A 21,517-nucleotide genomic window follows, 5' to 3' on the forward strand; every position below is an offset into this window, starting at 1 on the left:
CAGTACTGGTATTACATGAGACATCTAAAGGGTTCGTTTCTTTATGATCTGACTTAAAACACTAGTAAGATGAAGTGGGATCTGGATTATTTCTAGAAAGCATTTCCACTTCAATGAGAAGGTTGCATCCTAGGTGAAAATGGACCTGTATAATGTTAGGCTAGTTTGGAAGATTGACACACCCATGTCAATACATGGTTTGCTGTTAGTATTTTGCTTAGCTAGGCTGTTCTGTGTTTTCTTGTCCGGAATGTTTTTTCTTCTGTGTGCATCTGTGTGTGTGTATCTAATCTCTACTTGACCATTAAAAACACAGTATTTTTCCTCTAGACCTTTTGGCACTGGAACAAGATGCTGTCTTTGGCCTGGAATCCCTTCTGGTGCTTTGTAGTCAAGATGATAGCCCAGGTGCTCAAGCCACCTTAAAGGTGAAAACATCAGCTATTTTAATATAATGCCTGTTTGGAAGTGTAGATTGGCAGTCTCTCTGTAAAGGGTCAGATAGTAAATATTTTAAGCTTTGCAGACAATGCACTCTTTGTCACAACTACTCAGTTCTACTATTATAGGGAAAAAATAGCCATGGACAATTTTTTTTTTTTTTAAGGGAAGGGTTAATGATATGACTGTGTTCTGGTAAAATTTTATTTGCGTAAACAAGCAGGATTTGGTCCAAGTGCAAGAGTTTGTCAGCCTCTGGCTTAAACAAATATTTGCCCTTGATCTTCACTTTCAAAGCTAGTATTTTGACTGTTGTTATTCCAAAAAATAGATGAAGTAAAAATTTGAGTTTGGCCTATTTTGCCATAAGTTGAAAGTGTTTATTCAGTTGTAATAGATACGTATGATGGTCCTAGATAATGTAAAGCAAAGTTAAACAGACAGAGCTCCTGTACTTTTGCAAGTTTTATAATCTGAGGTAACACTGATAAGGTCACAAAGAACAAATGAAATTACTGCAGCCCAACTCATAAATGTGTAAGTGTATATTAGTTTATACAGTATAAAAGCTCTAGTTTTAATCTACTTTCACCTAGCTATCATCTTAGAGATAGTTAAAAATTTTAAGGTGAAATGAGACTATTGTTGGAGTTAAACATGAAGTGTAATGGTTGATGGCACAAAATAATTAAGAAAAGTAGGACTGATAGAAATAAAAAGGCTGTTAGATAGACACTGGAGAAAGTAAGAACTGTATCTTGTTTAAGGTATAGTTTGAGAAAAACCATAACTTATTTCAGCGTGTTAAGAAAGGGTATGATGTGGTTATAATGATGAATAATAAAGATGCTAGCACTGTTAAATAGAAGCTGATAATCAAGAGGTGATGAAGGAAACAGGCACCATGTGACTGGCAACTCCCCAGAATCCCTGTGGGACCACGGTACGTTTTTTGTGCCTGCCAACACATCAGTTTTGATTCTTCCTAGTAACTTTAGAGTTACTTTCTGTAGAGCTTCCCTTCATACCTTCCAAATGTAACTAGTCCACTTTCTATGCACCACGCAGATTGCTCTGAACTGTATGGTGAAGTTGGCCAAGGGCAGGCCCCACCTCAGCCAGTCGGTGGTTGAGACCTTGTTGACCCAGCTGCACAGCGCCCAGGACGCTGCCCGCATCCTGATGTGCCACTGCCTGGCCGCCATTGCCATGCAGCTGCCCGTGCTGGGCGATGGGATGCTCGGTGACCTCGTGGAGCTGTACAAGGTGATCGGGCGATCTGCCACAGACAAGCAACAGGAGCTTCTGGTAAAGAGCTACTCTTCAAACCTCCTGTGGATGAATGGGTTCTGGTCTCGGGAGGGTTATCAGTAATCCAGGAAGTCAGCAGGTTAAAATAATTAGCTAAGACCAGGAACTTGCTGAAGTGAAAATAGGGTGGTGACCTGGAGCTTTTTGCTGTTTCCACTTTTGATATAGAAGGCCCTGTTTAGTTCACATGTAAAACTGCTTTCTTCCTAAGCCCTGTCAAATCAGCTTAGTGTAGCCAAAGCCTTCAATCTGATATTTTTGCTTTATTACAAAGGACAAAATGAAACTGAAGGGTTTTTTTCCCCCTCTTTTCTACAAAGCAAATAAATAATGAACCAAACCCTGTTTTGTCCTTCCAAAATATAAGTAAAATGACCTAGTGATATCAGTGACCATAAGAGGAATTAAATCAGTTCCTCTTTGCCAGTCCAGGACCTCTTTAGCTGTTGAGGATCCAGTTTAGGTTTCAGTACAGTCCTGGGGTTGGAAAGGTTACATGCTTAGAAAAAAACCAGAGGGCATGGAAGTTGTGTAATAATGTTTACTTGAAAGTTCTCCAGGGCTGAGAGGAGGCTGCGTGGTAAATAGGCATAAATTGGAATTAAGCTTCAAAGTAGCCTCTCCATATTGTTTGTGGTCATCTGATTATATGGCTTGGGGAAACGCTTAATGAAATTACTTACTCAAGCCCATTTTATGTTTAATCCTGCAGGGGGCGTTATGTAAAAGATCGCCCCCATCTCATCATTTGCTATCAGGAAAGGTTACCCTGATGTCTTAAGAGGCAGTGGTTGTGGAAATCATGCATTTATCACAGTATGTATGGATCCTTGTATGTGTTGGCTTTGGAATACTGAGAAGCAGGTAGCCAAGTCTGCTTTTCATTAAAGCAGCATTTTCAATTAATGTTCTTTATCCCTTTTTTTTGTTAGTACTATTTTAAAAACAACTTTAAATTATGAAGCGAAATATTCAAAAACACATCAGGAATAATATGATGAGAGGTCTTGCCTCCGTCACCTAGTTTAAGAAAAAAGTGTTGCTAGTACAGTTGACTTGTACCCACCTATTATCTCCCTGATGGTGTCGTCTTCCTTCATATCAGGATGGGTAACCACTACCCCGAAACTGGTATTTGTCATTCCCATACATGTTGTTCTACATTTACTGCTTTAGTATGTATCCTAAGTGATATGCAACATTTTTTGTATGTTTTAACTTTATATGTTATCGTACATGTAATCTTTTGCATTTTGCCTCTTTTATGTGAATCTATATTGATTCTATATTGATAAGAGTATTTCTAGTTTATCCATTTTACTGCTCTATAGTTTTTCATTGTGTGATTATATTAATATCATAGTTTATCCATATTAATCGGCATTGTTTCTAATTATTTACTGTTATACACAATGTTCTGAGTAATGGAATAAAGTGGAAATTTAGTAAGTGTCAAAGGAAGACAAATGTTGTTCTTTTTCAGTAGGCTCTAATTAGTTTTTCACCCTTCTGGGTAAAGTTATCTATAACATTGGATAGAGTTAACAATTTTCTTGACTTTGTTCTTGCTCGATGTTAGGTGAGCTTGGCCACTGTGATTTTTGTAGCCAGTCAGAAAGCACTGTCTGCTGAAGTAAAGGCAGTAATAAAGCAGCAGCTTGAAAGTGTTTCCAATGGATGGACTGTCTACCGAATTGCCAGACAGGCATCCCGAATGGTATGTACTATCCTTCTGTGGGAACTGGGTGGGTAAAAAGGGCAGATTATGGACCTTTAGGTTGTGTGATTGTTACTGCTAGTCAAAACTAAAGATTAAGGTGTAAGTACTTTTTAGTCACGGGATTAAAAGATAGATGATGAAGGAAAGGACCTAATTTTTAACATATACACATGAGAACAATATGTAGGTTGTTATGGAGAAGTTCCATGGGAATCCCCAAAATGGGAGCTTTCTGGCTATAGGTTGTTGGCAGCACTTTCAGTTTACCCCGTGCTCTCGGAAACACAGCTCCTTCCCACTCATGTTTCTCTCCTCCCCTTTCAGCTTCCCACATCTTTTTTCCCTTTTTCTCCCCCACCTTATCATTCTTACACTGGGCAGGACAGTGAACATCCCTCGCCCCCAGGCATTAACAGGCATTCACATCCCCTCTCAGCTCCCTCCCTCTCCGTAGATCATTTCCAGAGGGCAAAGTAATACTTGATGGAACTTAACTGGACTTCTGCCCACCCCACTAAGTAGCTCATACAAAAATGACATACAATAAAAAGGATTTATACCTTCTAAATCTTGAACTAGAATTCTAGACCCGGGTTATAGATAACGCCATTCGTTTTCTCTTTGGAACTGTTTTGGTACAGAACTTGAGGCATTACGTTACATAAAAGCAGCTCAGCATATTTTCTCTGAAGAAATACTTCGATGGAGTCTCACACAGTTATATAATATGAGGAGTGATTGCTAAAACTTATCCAGGGTTTGAATTTCTCTTTTAGCTGCTACGTCAACCAATTCAAGTGTAAGAATCTCATCATGCCCCTCCATTTCCGCCCCGCCCCCCACTTTTTTTTTTTTAGGGTAATCATGACATGGCCAGAGAGCTTTATCAGAGTTTGCTGACTCAGGTTGCCTCAGAACATTTCTACTTCTGGCTGAATAGTTTGAAGGAGTTCTCACATGCAGAACAGTGCCTCACTGGGTTACAAGAAGAGAATTATAGTTCAGCACTTTCTTGCATTGCTGAATCTTTAAAATTCTACCACAAAGGGATTGCTTCCTTAACAGTAAGTCCGCTTAATTCTCCTTTGGTGACGATGACTTGTGAGAATGGTTTCTCTTTTCTTTTTGGGCTATTCTCTTTCAGCCTTGAAAATTCTGCTGATACACATGTATTTGGCAGTATTAAAATGATGAATTGGACCTGGAAGTAGATCATTAACCCCTCCCCCACTTTTTACTGTTCCTAGAGATGCACATTTATCATTTGGTTTGTATCAAGTATCAGGCACACATGTGAAGAGGATTGCTGAATCCATGCAGGAGGGATAAGTGGAGGTGGGATCCTCCCTTTCCAGACTCCTATGAGTAAGACCCCAACCTGGATCACTACTGTTGTCAAATGTAAACCCTCCACCCCGTCTCATACCTGGCAGCTACTCACTAGAGTTTCTTATTTTGTAAATAAACAAGAAATTATCTAGGATGCCAGTATCTCACCTTTTATCCCTCTGTGATGTCTTCCCATTCCAAATTAACAATCAGCATTTTTTGTGCCAAGAAAGAAAGAGGGGTGCAGAGAGAGCAGATCCTTAACATTTCCTTGAAACCAGTTCTGTTCCTTAAATAAGTACCTGTTCCCTAAAATGTGCATTTTCTATATTAATACAAGGACTTTTTCCCCTTAAGAGTAGAAAGTTTGTGTAATCACCGTTAAAGATGTTTACAGTATTGTCACTTGACTTTAAAAATTATATGTATTTAGATGGGGCCATAAAACTTTGGTACCTGTTTTATATTCATCATATAATCTAAAATATTTTTAATGGTGGGCCATTCAAAGAGAAATGTTGCAAACAGAACAGAGAACAAACAGATGTCACAAAAGAGACAGACTGTTCAGATAACTGGTGCATATCTTTTGAGGAATGATTTTAGGGGGCTGGGATTGATTGCTGTTTTAAAACAGGAATATAGGAGTGGCTCCCCTCCATTTTAAGGGGTAGCATTGACTTTTGTGGTTCTCTTCCCTTGATTATCCTGGGAAAAGACCATTGTTGCCTATATCAGGCTAATAAATACCTCAGAAAATCTAAAAGGACTGTTACTGGCTCTGGTCAGTAGAATTATTTCATTTTTCAGTTGATGTGGAGCAGAAAATTGTCAGTCATTTAGTACAGTGAATGATAGGAACTGTGGTATAGGCTAACAAAATAGTAAGGCAGGTAGAATTAATATTATGAAAAAAATCTTACTGAATACTTAATAGTCTTTTAATGATTTGTGTGGTATGTGTGTTTAATGAGGTTTGGCAGTAATTAAGAAGTGAATTCCGATATAGGAAGAAAGCTGCCAATTGACAGACAAAAGAACCTTGTCTTAGACTCTGTTCTGCAATTAACACTTTGTGACCTAAGGCAGGTTATTGATCTTCAAATCATCTTTTGAAATGGAGTTCCTTTATCCAGCAAACTGTAAGCACTTGCTATGTGCCAAACAGTGCTTTGAGGATAAAAGAATAAGGAAATAATTCTTCACTTGAGAATAGTCTCAAGAGGAAGGAAGTATAAGCCTTGACAATCATTTGGAGCTTCTCACAGTTCTGATTATAAATACCATACTATCACGGTTTGGGATTTTTTCTGAGTTTTGGAAAGTTTGTTTGTCTGACAAGTATGGATTTTGATGATGGCTCTCTGTCTTTTTAACAGAGATGATTTGAGCATGTGCTTACTCGCTCGGTCTGTCCAGCTCTTTGCGACCCCGTGCACTGTAGCCCCCAGGCTCTTCTGTCCATGGGATTTTCCAGGCAAGAATGCCGCAGTGGGTTGCCATGCCCTCCTCCAGGGGATCTTACCAACCCAGGGATTGAACCTTGGTCTCCCACACTGCAGGCGAATTCTTTACGTCTGAGCCACCAGGGAAGCCCAAGAATACTGGAGTGGGTAGCCTGTCCCTCCTCTAGGGGAACTTTCCAACCTAGGAATCGAACTGGGGTCTCCTGCATTGCAGGTGGATTCTTTATCAGCTGAGTGACCAGGGAAGCCTAATTGTCCTTTCGCTCCTTGACACATGAATGATCTAATTTGAGGTTGTCAGCTATGATGATTATGCTTTTCAAACCTTCTTCAACCGAACTAAGCAGAAGTTAAGAATTCTGTGCTTGCTGGATGTGCTATAGCAATGTTGGCTGTCTGATTTCCCAGTAAAGTGATTAATGATAGTTACCTTGCTTCTTAGGAATAAAATTCATAAAAAGTGTTTGTATCTGCTTTCTGTGCTATGTAACAAATTACCACGAATTTAGTGGCTTAAAACAGCACCCTTTTATTATTTATTGTTTTACCATTTCCATGAGTCAGAAGTCCAGGCACGACTTAACTGGGTGCCCTGCTCATGTTGTCACAGGGCTGCGGTCAAGGTGACAGCCAAGGCCAGTCTTGTCTGGGACTTGGGTGCAGGGTCCCCTTGTAAACTCATGTAATTGTTGGCAGGACTCATGTCCTCACAGCTGTGAGACTGTGGAAGCCTCAAGGCCAGAAGGAACATCTCTTACCTTCAAGATTTTGTTTTAATGGACTCACCTGATGAGGAGTGATCTACCCAGAATAATCTCCCTTTTGATGAATAAAAAGTCAGATCATTAGGGACCTAAGTTACATCCTCACAATCTATTACTTTTTCCATATTCCATTAATCAGAAGCAAGTTACAGGGTCTATCCAAACTTTAAGCGAGATTACACAAGTTGTGGAGACTGGGATGGGAGTGGGAAAGCATGATTAGAGAAACCATTTTAGCAATCTGCCTACAGGTGGTGGGTCTTTATTTTTTATTTTATTAAATATTGAATAAGTATGATATCTATGTATTATGTAGGGTGTATAAAGTTATCAAATATCCAAGTATAACTAGCACTCAGTTTAGGAAATGGGACATTACCATAGCTTTTAAAATCCGTGTGTGCCCCTCTATGCTTCTGTACCTTTTCTACCTTACAAAGGTAACCATCATCCTGAATCTGTACATTTTTAACATGCTTTGCTTTTAAACAAGATACTGTTTTATGTTGCTTGATTTTGAATTTTATGTGAAAAGAAATCATGTGTTTTCTTCCGACTTGTTTTGGTTATCTAAATTATATTCCTAAGATTCATCCATCTTGTTCCATAAAGTTATAGGTCAGTTTCACTGCTGTATATGTCAGTTTATTTTAATTTTGATGGAAATTTTTATTCCCCCCCCCTTTTTTTTTTTTTTTTTGCTGCTAAACCATTACTACTGTGAATGTTCTTGGACATATTTTGATGCACCTATGAAAAGATTTCTCTAGGACACTGATTTTAAACTGGGGATGATTTTAGCTCCATTTAGCAATGTCTAGAGTTGTTTATGGTTATCACAACGAGGTGTTAACTGGCATTTAGTGGATAAAGGCCAAAGATACTTCTAAACATCCAACAGAGCACAAGACAGCTCCCCTCAAGATTTGAGAATTATTCCAAAATGTCACTAGTATGCTGAGGTTGAAAACCCTTTGACTGAAAACCCTTCAGTCAAAACTGTGTATCTGCCCCCTGCTCCAGTTTAGAAATATGTGAGGATGTTTCTGTTTGTCCCAGGGATAGAGTGGTTGGAGAGACTACTGCTGGCCTAATGGTCATTGACTGGAGATGCTGAATTTTCTGAAATGCTGAGGATATTCCTGCTCCTATTAAAAGATACTGATCTAAAGTACTACCGTGAAGTAGAATTGCATAAGTTATGTGCATCTTCACTTGACTAGCTGATACCAGGAGTTTTTCCATAGTGGTTTTAAATTTACAGTATTTCTAGCAGTGTATGAGTTCTTGTTACTCTACATTCCCCCCCTTGGTATGTTCTGGAAGTTATGATTGGAGTTTTTAATACAATTAAACTTTATATATCTACATATTTGAGTTTTGCTTAATATAGAACATAGTATTAGTTTCAGATGTGTAATAAGATTTGATATTTATATCTGTTATGAAATCACTGCAGTAAGTATGGTGATAGTTAAAATCTGTCACATATATAGTTCCTAATTTTTTTTTCTTGTGAAAAGGACTTTTAAGATGTATTATCTTAGCAACTTTCAAATATTCGGTATAGTATTTTTAAAACTTGTTTTTTCTTCCAGTTTTATTGAGATATAATTGACATAAAACACTGTAAGTTTAAAGTGTACAACATGATGATCAACATACATCATGAACTGATTATCATAATGGGGTTAGTGACTATCCATCATCTCATATAAATAGAACATTAAAGAAATAGAAAAAATAGCTTTTTTTCTTGTGGAGAAAACATGTAGGATTTACTCTCTTGACTTTCATATATATCATACACCAGTGCTAGTTGTCTTTATGTACATTTTTTTCTTAGAACTTATGTATAACTGGAATTTTGTACCCTCGACTACCTTCTTTCAGTTCTCCGCCCACCCCCACCCCCAATATTCCACATCTGGTAGCCACAAATTTGATCTGTCTATGAATTTGTTTTTTTGTTCATTTGTTAAGTATAATTGACCTACAAAACTCAGTTCCTAATGCACAACACACTGATTCAATGTTTGCATATATTTCAGAATGGTACCGTGATAAGTCTGGTTGGCATCTGTCACCATAAAAATATATTACATAATTATTGGCTGTATTTCTCATATGGTGCATCACATTATCTGTGGCTCATTTATTTTGTGTCTGATAGTTTGTACCTCTTAATCTCCCTTGCATGTTTCATCTTCCCACCCTCTTCCCCTCTGGTAACTGCCTCTTCTCTCTGTGACTCTGTTTCTGTCTAGTTATGTTTACTCATTTGTTTTGTTTTCTAGATTCCATTTATAAGTTAAATCATACAGTATTTGTTTTCCTCTGTCTGACTTTTTTCACTTAGCCTAATATCCTCTAGGTCCATCGGTGTTGTTGCAAATGACAAGATTGCCTTCTTTTTTTTATGGCTAATATTCCATTGTGTATATGTATGCCACATCTTCTTTAACCATTTGTCTATTGATGTGAACTTAAATGCCTTCCATATCTTGGCTGTTGTAAATAATACTGTAGTGAACATACGGTTGCATATATCTTTTTGAATTAGTGTTCTTGTTTTCTTTGGGTAAAAACGCAGAAGTGAAATTGCTGGATCTTGTAGTAGTTCTATTTTTAATTTTTTGAGGCCCCTTCATGCTATTTTCCATAGTGGCTACACCAGTTCGCATTCCTGTCAGGAGTGTATAGTGTTCCCTTTTCTTCACATCCTCTCCAACACTTGTTCCCTCTCGTCTTGATGATAGCCACTCTGACAGGTGTGAAATGATATCTCATTGTGGTTTTGATTTTCATTTCCATGATGATTAGTGATGCTGAGGCCATCTATGTTTCTTCTTTGGAAAAATATCTATTCAGAGCTCTGCCTATTTTTTAATCAGTTTTTTTTGTTTTTTTGTTTTTTTTACTATTGAGTTGTATGAGTTTTTAAATGTATTTTGGATATTAACCCCTTATTAAATATATGATTTGCAAATATTTCCTTCCACTCAGTAGGTTGCCTTTTCATTTTGTATATTCTAAATACCAGTCTTTTGTAGGTAGTATGAGTTGCAAATATCTTTTTATTCACAATCACTCTAAGAAATGTTTTCCCTTCAAGTCACTACCTTTACCTTTCTCTACAGAAATCACTTTTGGTTTCTAAAATTATAATTTAGTCTTGCCTTATTTTTTCACTATCATTTAAGAAATCATGCAATATTAGACTTCTGATTCTAGCTTCTTTACTCAGCCTTATATTTGTGTGATACAGTAGTGGGTTTTGTTACATATTGCAGTAGTTTGTTAATTTCATTTCATCATGATATTCTTTTGGATGACTGTTATAACAATCTATTTATCTTTTTTTTTTTTTTTATTAACATTTGAGTTATTTCCAGGATGGGGCTATTTAAAATAATTTGACTATGAACTTTCTTTGCACATCTTTTGGTAGAAGTGTGCCTATTTTCTGGATGGTAGTACTGGGTCATAGGATATATTTTAAGTTCAGCTTTAATAAATACTGCCAAAAAGTTGTTTGTAGTGGTTTCCAGTTTATACTCCTATCAGTATAAGTGCCTTTTGGGGTTCACAGTACTTCTTGAATATATGGCTTGATGACTTTGGTCAGTTATGGAACATTTGCCCTTATCTCTTTAGCCAGTGACTCCAGGTACCCCTTGTTTGTGGTCCTTCAATGGACCGGAACCTGGTGGTTCCCAGAGTAAGAGAGAGAAAGAGGCTGATATCCCCTGGTTTAGGCCGGAAGCCAATAGAGCCCTGTTCTCAGGGCTCGCCCTGCTGCACGTAGGCACCAGGCGCCCTCTCAAGTGGGTGAAGGCGCAGTGCGCCTTCTCTAGAGGGTCTTAGAAGCCCGGGCAAGAAAGGGAGCTCAGCAGGCCTCCGCACTCCAAGGAATTAGCCAGAAATAGAGAGAGAGAGAAAGACAAAAAGAAGGAATAGAAAGAAAGACACGGGGACCAAAGCTCTGATGGAGCAAAGGTGTTTTTAATCAACATGGCGTGGGCATATATACTGCCTTACAAGGTGGTTATTCTCAGCAAAGACAAAGATTAAAATTCCAGACTTACAAAACATAAGATGATCCCTATCAAAGAGTTGCAAATGATCACCTTTTACCATATGGCTCATAATAAGGAAGAGGGTACTTATCACTGTAATGAGAAATGCCTGGATTCCTCAGCCCCGGGAAAGGCGTGCCTCTCCTCTTAATTCCTGAATATTCAGGAGTCAGTAAGGGCCAGAGGGTTCCTGACAGATCCAAAACAGCACACAGGAAGCCTTTTGTTAAATGCTTCCTGAGAATTCCCCCTATTTTATTATATTTGTAAAAAAAAAAAGGTCTTGACCAAATGAGTTTGGTTAGTATTAACCAACCTTATAGAAAGGTGACGATACAAGACAATCACCAAAGTTACAGTTCTAGACCCGATGCTGTGGGTAATACTTTGAAATCATCCTTATGGGTCTAGCCCGGATAATTTGTTCAGCTAAAGTTTCCAAATTAGTGGAAGAGGGTAGATGTTTAGAAAAAGTTTTATAAGATTTCCTTTTTGCAGTAATTGTACATTCAGAGAGGCATTATCAAGTAAATGAAATTTGATTTGTTCCCAGCTGTAGGTACTACGATTGAAATGAACAGGAGTAACACAAAATTGGCAATTAATACAAGTTACAGATCAAGTTGTAAATTTCTTATGGCTATAACAAAAGGAAGTGGGACACAGGCCTGTATAAAATATGACTGATTATAGCAAAAGAAATAGTTACTATGACCATGACTGGTCTCTGTGAAATGTCTGGTCCGAGTCCCAAGTTCTTTGGTGTTGGCAGCAAGTTTCCATATGTTTTATATGTCTATAGTTCAGGCCCAATTTGTTTATCGAGGATGATTTGAGGAGGAGGAGGGTGTCAGCCAAGAAGTTCTTTGTCATGGTAATGTTTCAACGTTGTGTTAGAAATCTTTTACATAATGTTTTTTGTTCTTTCCCTAACTCTTTCCCTAAAGTTTCAGTAGTAAACATGGTTCACAGACAGAAAAAGGGTAGCAATGTCTGAAAGTCTTCTTTTGGAGGCAGAATGAAAGCCCAAGTTTGTCGGCCAACGTTTATGCATAATTTTGCTGGGCCCATACACAAAGGAAGGACTTCATAACCTAAAGAAATGTTAATTAGTTTTCCATCCGCCCCATGGTGTGAGGGTTCTAGGGAGGGGGCATATGGGTGGAGTCATTGGTTGATACCTGGGTCTTTTCTCCGTCCATTTTATCACCTGAAATAAAAGGGGGGTTGGGTAAGTAAATTAGTTAATCTGGCTTGAGTGGGGTGGGGGGGCGGTGGTTGCAGGCCAACGGAGCATAGCGATAAGGTTTCAGGACTCTGAGGCATTCCCTGTTGGGAAATCAGATTCTTAACTTTATTAGTGAGGGTTTTTATTTGTCCCCAAGTGGGGAGATCATAGGGTTGATGTCGCTGAGGGCGGTGCTTTCTGGAGATCTTTAGAGCCGCCATGGCCTGTATTGGAATTTCTTCCTCCCGGGGTTCTTGTTGTTTCCATTTTGAATGTCGGGGGCCCCCTTGGGTCAAATTTTCCGAGGAAAAAGTTTGTTGGATCCACCTGGGGAAATACAAGCATATCCCTTTCCCCGTAAGATTAATTTCTCAAATTTCTATTGTTTATTGAACCCATCTTGGTCCCAAATGGGCAAAGGAAGAGAAGTGTCCTTCAATTCCTTGAAATGTCTTTCTTCTCTTGTTAATATATTTCCCTGTGGTAGGTTTAAAATTTTTAAAACAAATAGAGCTGTATTAACAATAATTATTAGTTTAGAAAATATCTTATGTTGGAATCTAGTAAAGTCTGCTTTAGATAAGTAGTATTCACAGTATACATAGTAGTATTCCTGTGTATTCCCCCTTTTTTAATTTTTTTTTTGTAACTTTAGTGTGTGATGTGTTCGTTTGACTATGCCTTGTGCCTGTGGGTTATTTTTTTTTTTTTTTTTTTTTTTGGTGCCTGTGGATTATAAGGAATACCTGTAATATGTTTAATAGAAAAAGATGGTAAAAATTGTTTAAAGTATCTAGAAATATAGGCAGGGCCAGTGTCTGTTTCAATAGAACTAGGAGTTTATGGTGGAGGTTTCTGTATCTTTTAATACAAAAACTGAATATTTAGAATCAGAGACTATATTAATGGGGTAAGGATATAGGCAAATAACTTGAATAAGAGCATATAATTAATTTTGTTGAGCAGAATGGAATTTAGTGTAAAAGACTTTGTATTCTTTAAGAGACCAGAAAGAAGCTTTGGCGTTTTTAGTCTCATTTATATAAAAAACCTCAGCTTGTGGTATAGGCTGTAGGCTGATAATGTGAGAAATAATAAATTCAGTATTTTTGAAGAAATTCTGCAGCTTACCAGAAGGATAATGAAATGAAATTTCTCCAAAATATTCCAGAAAAGCTATTTGGAAATCAGTATAAGTTTATAATGTGTTCTCAAATTGAGACTTATTTGTAATAAAGTTTTATTAAAGTATAAAGGAGATAGAGAAAGCCTCTGAGATAGGCATCAAAAGGGGGCGGAAAGAGTGCCCCCCTGCTAGTCTTTAGCCAGGTGTCATATAACTACCAGCAGTCTGTTAATTAGAGAAAGGAAATGTCTCAAAACTGAAGAGAATAGCACCAGGCCCCTCACCCACAGCATGCACTTTGAGATAACCTTAGCACCAGGTGAGTTGTCTCGGGCCACAGAATGATTGGCATGAATCTTGAAGAAAGTCAGGTTTCTAAGCAAATGCAGTTTCATTAACATAGCCTAAGAGAACATTTGCATGAGTAAAACATACCGGTTTGTCAAGTCTGTTCTGAGTCTTAGGCAGAACCAACTTGAAGACAGAGTCTGGGGTAAATGTATAGCACATTAACATAGCTTAAGACAAATATTTCCATAAGAAAAATGCATTGGTTAACTCAGGGTTTGAGAATAGTTGACTTCAAGTGAAACCAGGTGTCATTATGGCAGCACAGTATTTTAAGAGAAACTTCCTTTTAAATTTGTATAGAGAAGAAAAAATATCGCTGGTTTGTTTCCTCCTGCCGCTTAAGAGAGAGAAAAATGTCTGGCACTTGCAGCCTATTTCTTCCATTTGGAGAGCCCTGGCCTTCCTGCCTGTTAAGTCAAACTAGATCGGCCAAGTAAAAGACTGAAGGTTTGGGGGCAGGGGCCCAAAAAGTCTAGTAGGTATTCTAGAGTGGACTTCTTGAGGGTAAAGGAGTTTAGGGCTGGTATATCGAGGACAACACTGCCGGATTTTGAGGGTTTGAGGGAAAAGATGGAATTTGCCCCTGGTTTTTGTTGAAGGGGACCCGGGAGGTCTCCTGCTTGGAGTTTTTTGGAATAGGTTTTTCTTTAATATCAAATTTAGATTTACACTCTTTGGCCTAATGCATTTTTTTACGGCAGCAAGGGCAGATTTTTGGAGGTTTTTTTTTTTTTTTTAATCTTTTTGACTTTTTAAGGGCAGTCTTTTTTTTTTTTAACGGTTTTTATCTCTACATGTAAAAAACATCTATTATTTTCCTATTTTTAAGGCAGCAACCATTGTTTCAGCTAGCATTTGCATCTTTTGAGTTTCTGATTCTATATTGCAACAAGCCTTCAAGTAATCAAAAATTGTCCCTGTATCACGAATTGGGGCTATAGCCCTTTGACATTCTTGATTTGCATTTTCATAAGCAAGTAATTTCTCTAGTTGCTTTTTAGCTTCTTCTCCAATTACTGTACGAGAAATAGCAGTTTCTAATCTAGCTAAGAAATCGGCATACTTTTCATTAGGTCCCTGCAATATTTTAGTGTAGCTACCTGTAGGTTCTCCTTGAGGAGTAATTCAATCCCAAGCTTCAAGGGCCACTGTTTTTAATTGATCATACAACAAAGGAGGACATCGTATTTGAGCTTCTATAGTGTCAAATTGTCCGGTGCTAGTTAACATTTCAAAAGTAATTTGGTTTTGGGGAGCGCTAGCTCAAACATTTCTGTTAGTATGATCTCTGGCTATGTCTTGAAACCACATTGTCCATTGAAGGTACTCTCCTGGTTTAAGGAGAGCTTTTATTAAAATTTGCCAATCATAGGGAATAAAGTTTCCAATATTAGATGCCAGAGCATTTAGAATCTCTCTAGTAAAAGGCGAATGTGGGCCATACATAGTTACAGCCTTTTTCATTTGTTGCATGTGAAAAAAGTTAATACCTTCATATTGAGGTATTATCTGCCCTTGAGCGTCAGCATTTCTTAAAACTGGAAAGGCGGAGAAACCTTCAGCTTCAGAGACTTGCGAATGCAAAGCTAGCAATTCAGAGAGCCTCTGTTGTGCAGGGGGTAAAGTAGAGAAGTGAGGGGGCTTTCCAGCCGATTGACCCATGTCTTAATACTTACGGGCCTCAATAGGCCCTGGGGGTCACTCCGTCCGAAGCTACGTGTACCGGAGTCCCTGTTCGTGCGCCACTTGTTGGTCCTTCAATGGACCGGAACCTGGTGGTCCAGAGTCGACGATAAGAAAGTAAGAGAGAGAAAGAGGCTGATAGCGCTTGTTGGTCCTTTAATGGACCGGAACCTGGTGGTTCCGAGAGTAAGAGAGAGAAAGAGGCTGATATCCCTTGGTTTACGCGGAAAGCCAATAGAGCCCTGTTCTTAGGGCTCGCGCTGCTGCACGTAGGCACCAGGCGCCTTCTCGAGAGAGTCTTAGAAGCCTGGGCAAGAAAGGGAGCTCAGCAGGCCTCCACGCTCCAAGGAATTAGCCAGAAATAGAGAGAGAGAGAAAGACAAAAAGAAGGAATAGAAAGAAAGAAAGACACGGGGACCAAAGCTCTGATGGAGCAAAGGTGTTTTTAATCAACATGGCGTGGGCATATATACTACCTTACAAGGTAGTTATTCTCAGCAAAGACAAAGATTAAAATTCCAGACTTACAAAACATAAGATGATCCCTATCAAAGAGTTGCAAATAATCACCTTTTACCATTTGGCTCATAATAAGGAAGAGGGTACTTATCACTGTAATGAGAAATGCCTGGATTCCTCAGCCCCGGGAAAGGCGTGCCTCTCTTCTTAATTCCTGAATATTCAGGAGTCAGTAAGGGCCAGAGGGTTCCTGACAGATCCAAAACAGCACACAGGAAGCCTTTTGTTAAATGCTTCCTGACACTTGTTAATTCCTTTTCCAGGTCTCATGTATCTCTTCATTCTCTTCTGTATATTCTACTTTTTTTAATCTCTCCATACTTAGCTCAGTATTTTCTTCTGGTCTGTCTTCCATTCCCATAATTCTCACTTACATTGTGTCTAATTGATATATTGAACTCATTCATTAAGTTCTTAATTTCATTTATTGTGTTTTTCCAGTTTGAAAATTTCCATTTGATTATTTTATATTTTGTAGTTCTTGTTTAGGATCCTCTGTCTTGTCGTTGAAATTCTTTAATATGCTAATTATAGTTATCTTGAAATTCATATATGTCCATTATCTGAATATATTACAGTTTGTGTCTTTGACACTTTTCTCCCTCTTGGTTTGAGGAATTTTGTCTTTGTTGCATGCTCAGTTATTTTTAATTTAGTTTTGGACAGTGTGTGTGAAAATTATACTAATTATATTATCTTTGCTTTTGGAGGAGAGTTAGGCTATGGGCAAGTTACTTAATCCAACCAAGGATTGAGCTGATTCAAAGCTAAGCTTCAGTCCTTGGAAGAATCAGTCTATTTTTGGTTCTCCTGACTCCTAGAGTATAGCTCTTTGAAGTTACAGACAAAAGCCTGAAATGTTTTCTACAGCCCTCTTCTTAGTTTTGTGAGATTGATGAAAGCTCTGTTCAGCTTCTCTGACTCCTGGTAGCAGATGTCACCAAATGTCAGTCTTACCTCCTTGAATTGCCCACCTCTCCGTGATTTCGGTTTCTTGTTGCTTATAGCTATTCAGTGTTTTCAGATAGATGTTTATAACATTTTATTCATTTTTCCATTTGTTCTTAACAGATGGGCTGGTTTAAGACTATTTAGTCTAGCATTGCCTTAAGCTTGGCCTATTCTTTCAAAAACTGAGCTTGTATTAAGTGAAATACAGTCCCAAGAAGACAAATATTGTGATTCCACTTAACTGAAAGTGGTCAGATTCATAGAAACAGAAATAGATGGAGAAGGAAATGGCAACCCATTCCAGTAATCTTGCCTGGAAAACCCCATGGACAGAGAATCCTGGCAGGCTACTGTCCATGGGGTTGCAACAGTCAGACACGATTTAGCGACTAAACCATCCACCACCACAAAGTGACTATATGCCTAGAGGTAACATGTGAAAAGGATATTTGCCATATACTAGCGGAGAAGGCAATGGCACCCCACTCCAGTACTCTTGCCTGGAAAATCCCATGGACGGAGGAGCCTGGTAGGCTGCAGTCCATGGGGTCCCTAAGAGTTGGACAAGACTGAGAGACTTCACTTTCACTTTTCACTTTCATGCATTGGAGAAGGAAATGGCAACCCACTCCAGTGTTCTTGCCTGAGAATCCCCAGGACGGCGGAGCCTGGTGGGCTGCCGTCTATGGGATTGCACAGAGTCAGACACGACTGAAGTGACTTAGTAGCAGCGGCAGCAGCTAGTTTTTTTTGGGGGGGGTGGGAGTCAAGGAAGACCTGGGGTTATTTTGTCATCAACTTCCATTTTATACTTATTTATAATGACCATTATTTTTACTAATACTATAAAACTATGAAAAATGAATAAAATACTAAAAGTTAAAAAAAAGAAAGTAGGATAGTGGCTACTAGGGGCTTTAAGTCCATCATTTACACTGTGGTTCACTCTTGGTTGTTCCGTGTTCTTTATCACAGTGTATATAAATATTTTAAACTGAGTTTATCAAGTAGCTTTACTTTCAGCCACATTGGGAGTTTTTTTTTTAGCTGATCCATGTAGAAATGAGGATATGAACCACAAGGCAGAAATTCTGTGAAGCAGTATTATATGTGTGTTTAACAAGATTTAACTCTTACGTTCAGGCTTTCTTTTTTTTTTTTTTTTTTTTGAGAAAGAAGTGCCAACCCACTTCAGTATTCTTGCCTGCAGAATCCCACAGATGGAGGAGCCTGGTGGGCTACAGTCCATGGGGTCTCACAGAGTTGGACATGGTTGAAGTGTCTCAGCAGTAGCACTTAGGTTTTTTTAAAAACAGTCAAGAGAGCAAAAAACAAGAATGAAGGAAAAAATAGCTATTTCAATAATGGGGAAGCAAAATAGCAGTTTAAATAGTGGGCAGTTTTTCTCAATTAGCTTGTACCCCAGAGTGAGCAGTAGAGGAGACCTCTTGAGTTTGCTGTATTTTCACCTATGTTAAATTTACTAGAGGTGATTCTTTCTTGAGGAATTTTCAAGAATAATTGTGATTATATACAATTTTTGCTTTACCTGCTGACTTTAGAACCCACTTCTATTTAAGCTTTAGCCCCAGCATAAAGAAAAGTAAATAATATTCCTTTTATTTCTCATTGGCATTGTTCATTGTGCCATAGTCTAAATTTTACTTTTATGTTTTTCTATCTTTCGTGGATGACACTACCTTTTTAAAGTCTTTGACCTCTAGCACAAGTTTAGCCTTTCTGTATTGTTTTTGAACATGCATACTATATCTAGCGTATTTTTCCTTCAGTATACCACAGTCTAAGATGCACAATAACTTTCAAAGCTGCTATCTTATGTCATCAATCAAATATTTCTTGTTAGTCAGAAATAAATCCAGGCTAACAGTAAATCTTTCTCATTATAACTACATCTTTCTTTGCTCTCAGTTTTATAATGAATGCTAGGACAATGTTGCAATTTTTTTTTTTTGCCTGATAAGATGGTCTGCACTGTATATAACAGTATCATATACACCTACTTGTATCTCTGACCCTTCTAAAGTTACTGAAAAGCAGTAAATTAAAAATAGCAAGTAGGAACATAAGAGGCAGAGGAAACGGGAATTTATCTTCCTGTAAAAACAAATCAGATCTCCAAGAAATTAAAAACAATTGAAATAGTCTCTTTTACATCCAAATCTGTACTGTTTCACAGTTAGAACAAAACATCCCAAAAGTTTGAAAAGCACAGAATTTGATACATTGATTACAGTTATTACCTCTAGCTTATATAATTTTATATAGATGTAGCTTTGCAGTTAAGAGGGATACTATAACAAGTGTATATTGTCATAAAGGATATAGGAAGTGGCTATTTCCTAGAGTAAAATACAAATGCTGCCAAGTAATAAAACTTAACCATTTGACACTTCAAACTAGAGAGAACCTCACAGAGGTCAATATGTGATACTTGGCCAGATGTATAATATTACAACTTAATTCTGGAACCTCAAGTCACATACCTTAAGGTTCCAGAATTGAAAATTTAAAGTTCCAGAATTAAGCAGGCTCTCCGGTACAAGAATAGTATGAGATACTAAGAAACAGCATCTGCAGGTTTTAAGTGAGTCATGTCAGAGAAGAAAATTAATTTCATTGTACTTTCTTTGTTGTTAAATTAATGTATTTTTTAATATGCCTTTTGTTGAACACACCGTGCTAGGTTCTCCCCTAGCGCAGTTGATAAGCAGTTAAAGGTTGTCTTAGTTCTCTGTCTACACTGACTTGATTTACATTCTCTGCCTCCTTTGCCTAGCTGGTGCTGCTCTTTGCTGTTCAAGACTTACCCCTGACTCTTCTCCATTCTCATTGAAACTTGTGTGTTATATATAACCTGTTCCTTGGTGGCCTCCCTGTGCATTCTAAATGTCTAATGAGAAATTCTTTTTAAAATTAATCTGGGCTTGAGACTTTCTTGTGGTCCAGTGGTTAAGAATCTACCTGCCAATGCAGGGGACCAGGTTTGGTCCTTGGTCTGGGAAGGTCCCACATGCCACGAGGCAACTAAGTCTGTGCACCACAACTCCTGAGCCAGAGCTCTGGAGCCCATGAGCTGCAACTATTGAAGCCTATGAGCCCTAGAACCCGACCTCTGCAACGGAAGCCCCCAGTGAGAAACTCGAGCACCACAACTAGAGAGTAGCCCCTGCTCGCCACATGTTAGAGAAAGCCCATGTGCAGCAACGAAGACCCAATGCAGCCAGAAAGAAATAAATTTTTAAAAATTAATAAATAAGTAAAATAAAGTGAACCTGGACTAGTCATGGAAGAAAGCAGCCATGAGGCAACATGCTTTGTTTGTTGTTGTTGAAACTGCCTTTTTACTATGTTTAAAATGTAATCCAGAGCTTTGCCTGTAGCTTGCAGGCCCCTCATAATCTGGCTGTGCCTTGCCTCAGCTGTACCAGCAACATGCTTTTTAAGCAGTGACTGTCTAACAGTATATTTCTCCTGCCCTTGCCTTCCTTTTCTCCCCACTCCCACCTTTTAAAAGTTCTACTAATGATTCCAGCATGAAAATTTCAGGTTGGAAAGGTAGGAATACAATGAGGGAATCTGGGGAGAAGGGTAATGTCCATGAAGCATCCTTTATATGGTATCTTACTGCTGACAGTCTAGCTGATCCATGTGTTGTAAGGTCTTTGCAAATGTAGGAAGGAAGGATCCTCAGTGTTGATGGAACCTAGATTTTCAGAGTTGCCGGTAATAGCAATGTCTTCCTTTCTATATTATGTCCTCTCGTTATAGGTGTTTAACCATCACTGTTAGAACTGTTGGTCTTTTGCACAGACTATGACAAATACTTTGCCCTTCACCATCTTCCTTTTATGTTTACTTCGTCTTAAATATCTTTTTTTTTTTTCATTCCCCAGGCTGCCAGTACACCACTGAATCCTTTAAGTTTTCAGTGTGAATTTGTAAAGCTCAGGATTGACCTTCTACAAGCCTTCTCTCAACTTATCTGTACTTGTAATAGCCTCAAGACGAGCCCCCCACCTGCAATCGCCACGACAATTGCCATGACCTTAGGGAATGACCTTCAGCGGTGTGGTCGCATCTCCAATCAGGCATGCCTTAACTTTATTTTCAGTGCAGTTTTTATTTACACTTTAGAGGTTTTTGAGGTTAGTTGTGAGATAAAAAAATTCTGAAATTTAGAAATCAGTGGTTTGACTTATCAGCAACAGCAAATGCTTCTAAACTCATCTGCCTTGCAAAACACAAGCTATGAAAGCTTATTAAAATGACAAAATGATTGATGATACCTCACTCCATGCTATATATAAAGAGAAAGGACATACATTTTAAAGAAACTTCAGGATGGTCATAGCTATTATTTATTTTAGTAGAACTTTGAAGAAGCTAAAAATGCAATAGTTTTTGTTTCTATACATGGTATGTAAATTATTATAATCTTATGCCCATTTGTGGTTTCATTTGCCCTTTGTTAATTCTCAACAGTTTATAAAACTGAGTGAATTGAAAATGAAAAAGAGTGAAAGTATTT

The 21,517-nt window shown here is 38.2% G+C and overlaps 1 protein-coding gene across 5 annotated transcripts in view; it reads left to right on the forward strand.

The window, feature by feature from the left end:
- The window catches only part of INTS7 (integrator complex subunit 7), an 86,241-nt gene that overhangs the window by 49,194 nt on the left and 15,530 nt on the right, over positions 1-21,517 (forward strand). For all 5 annotated transcript variants that reach the window (XM_061161006.1, XM_061161008.1, XM_061161003.1 and 2 more), the window contains 5 exons: positions 331-428; positions 1,510-1,749; positions 3,332-3,469; positions 4,330-4,536; positions 20,883-21,077. In XM_061161006.1, coding sequence (XP_061016989.1) covers positions 331-428; positions 1,510-1,749; positions 3,332-3,469; positions 4,330-4,536; positions 20,883-21,077 — 878 coding nt within the window. The remainder of the gene's footprint in view (positions 1-330; positions 429-1,509; positions 1,750-3,331; positions 3,470-4,329; positions 4,537-20,882; positions 21,078-21,517) is intronic.

The sequence above is a fragment of the Dama dama genome, chromosome 14, assembly GCF_033118175.1.
Source record: "Dama dama isolate Ldn47 chromosome 14, ASM3311817v1, whole genome shotgun sequence".
NCBI lineage: Eukaryota > Metazoa > Chordata > Mammalia > Artiodactyla > Cervidae > Dama > Dama dama.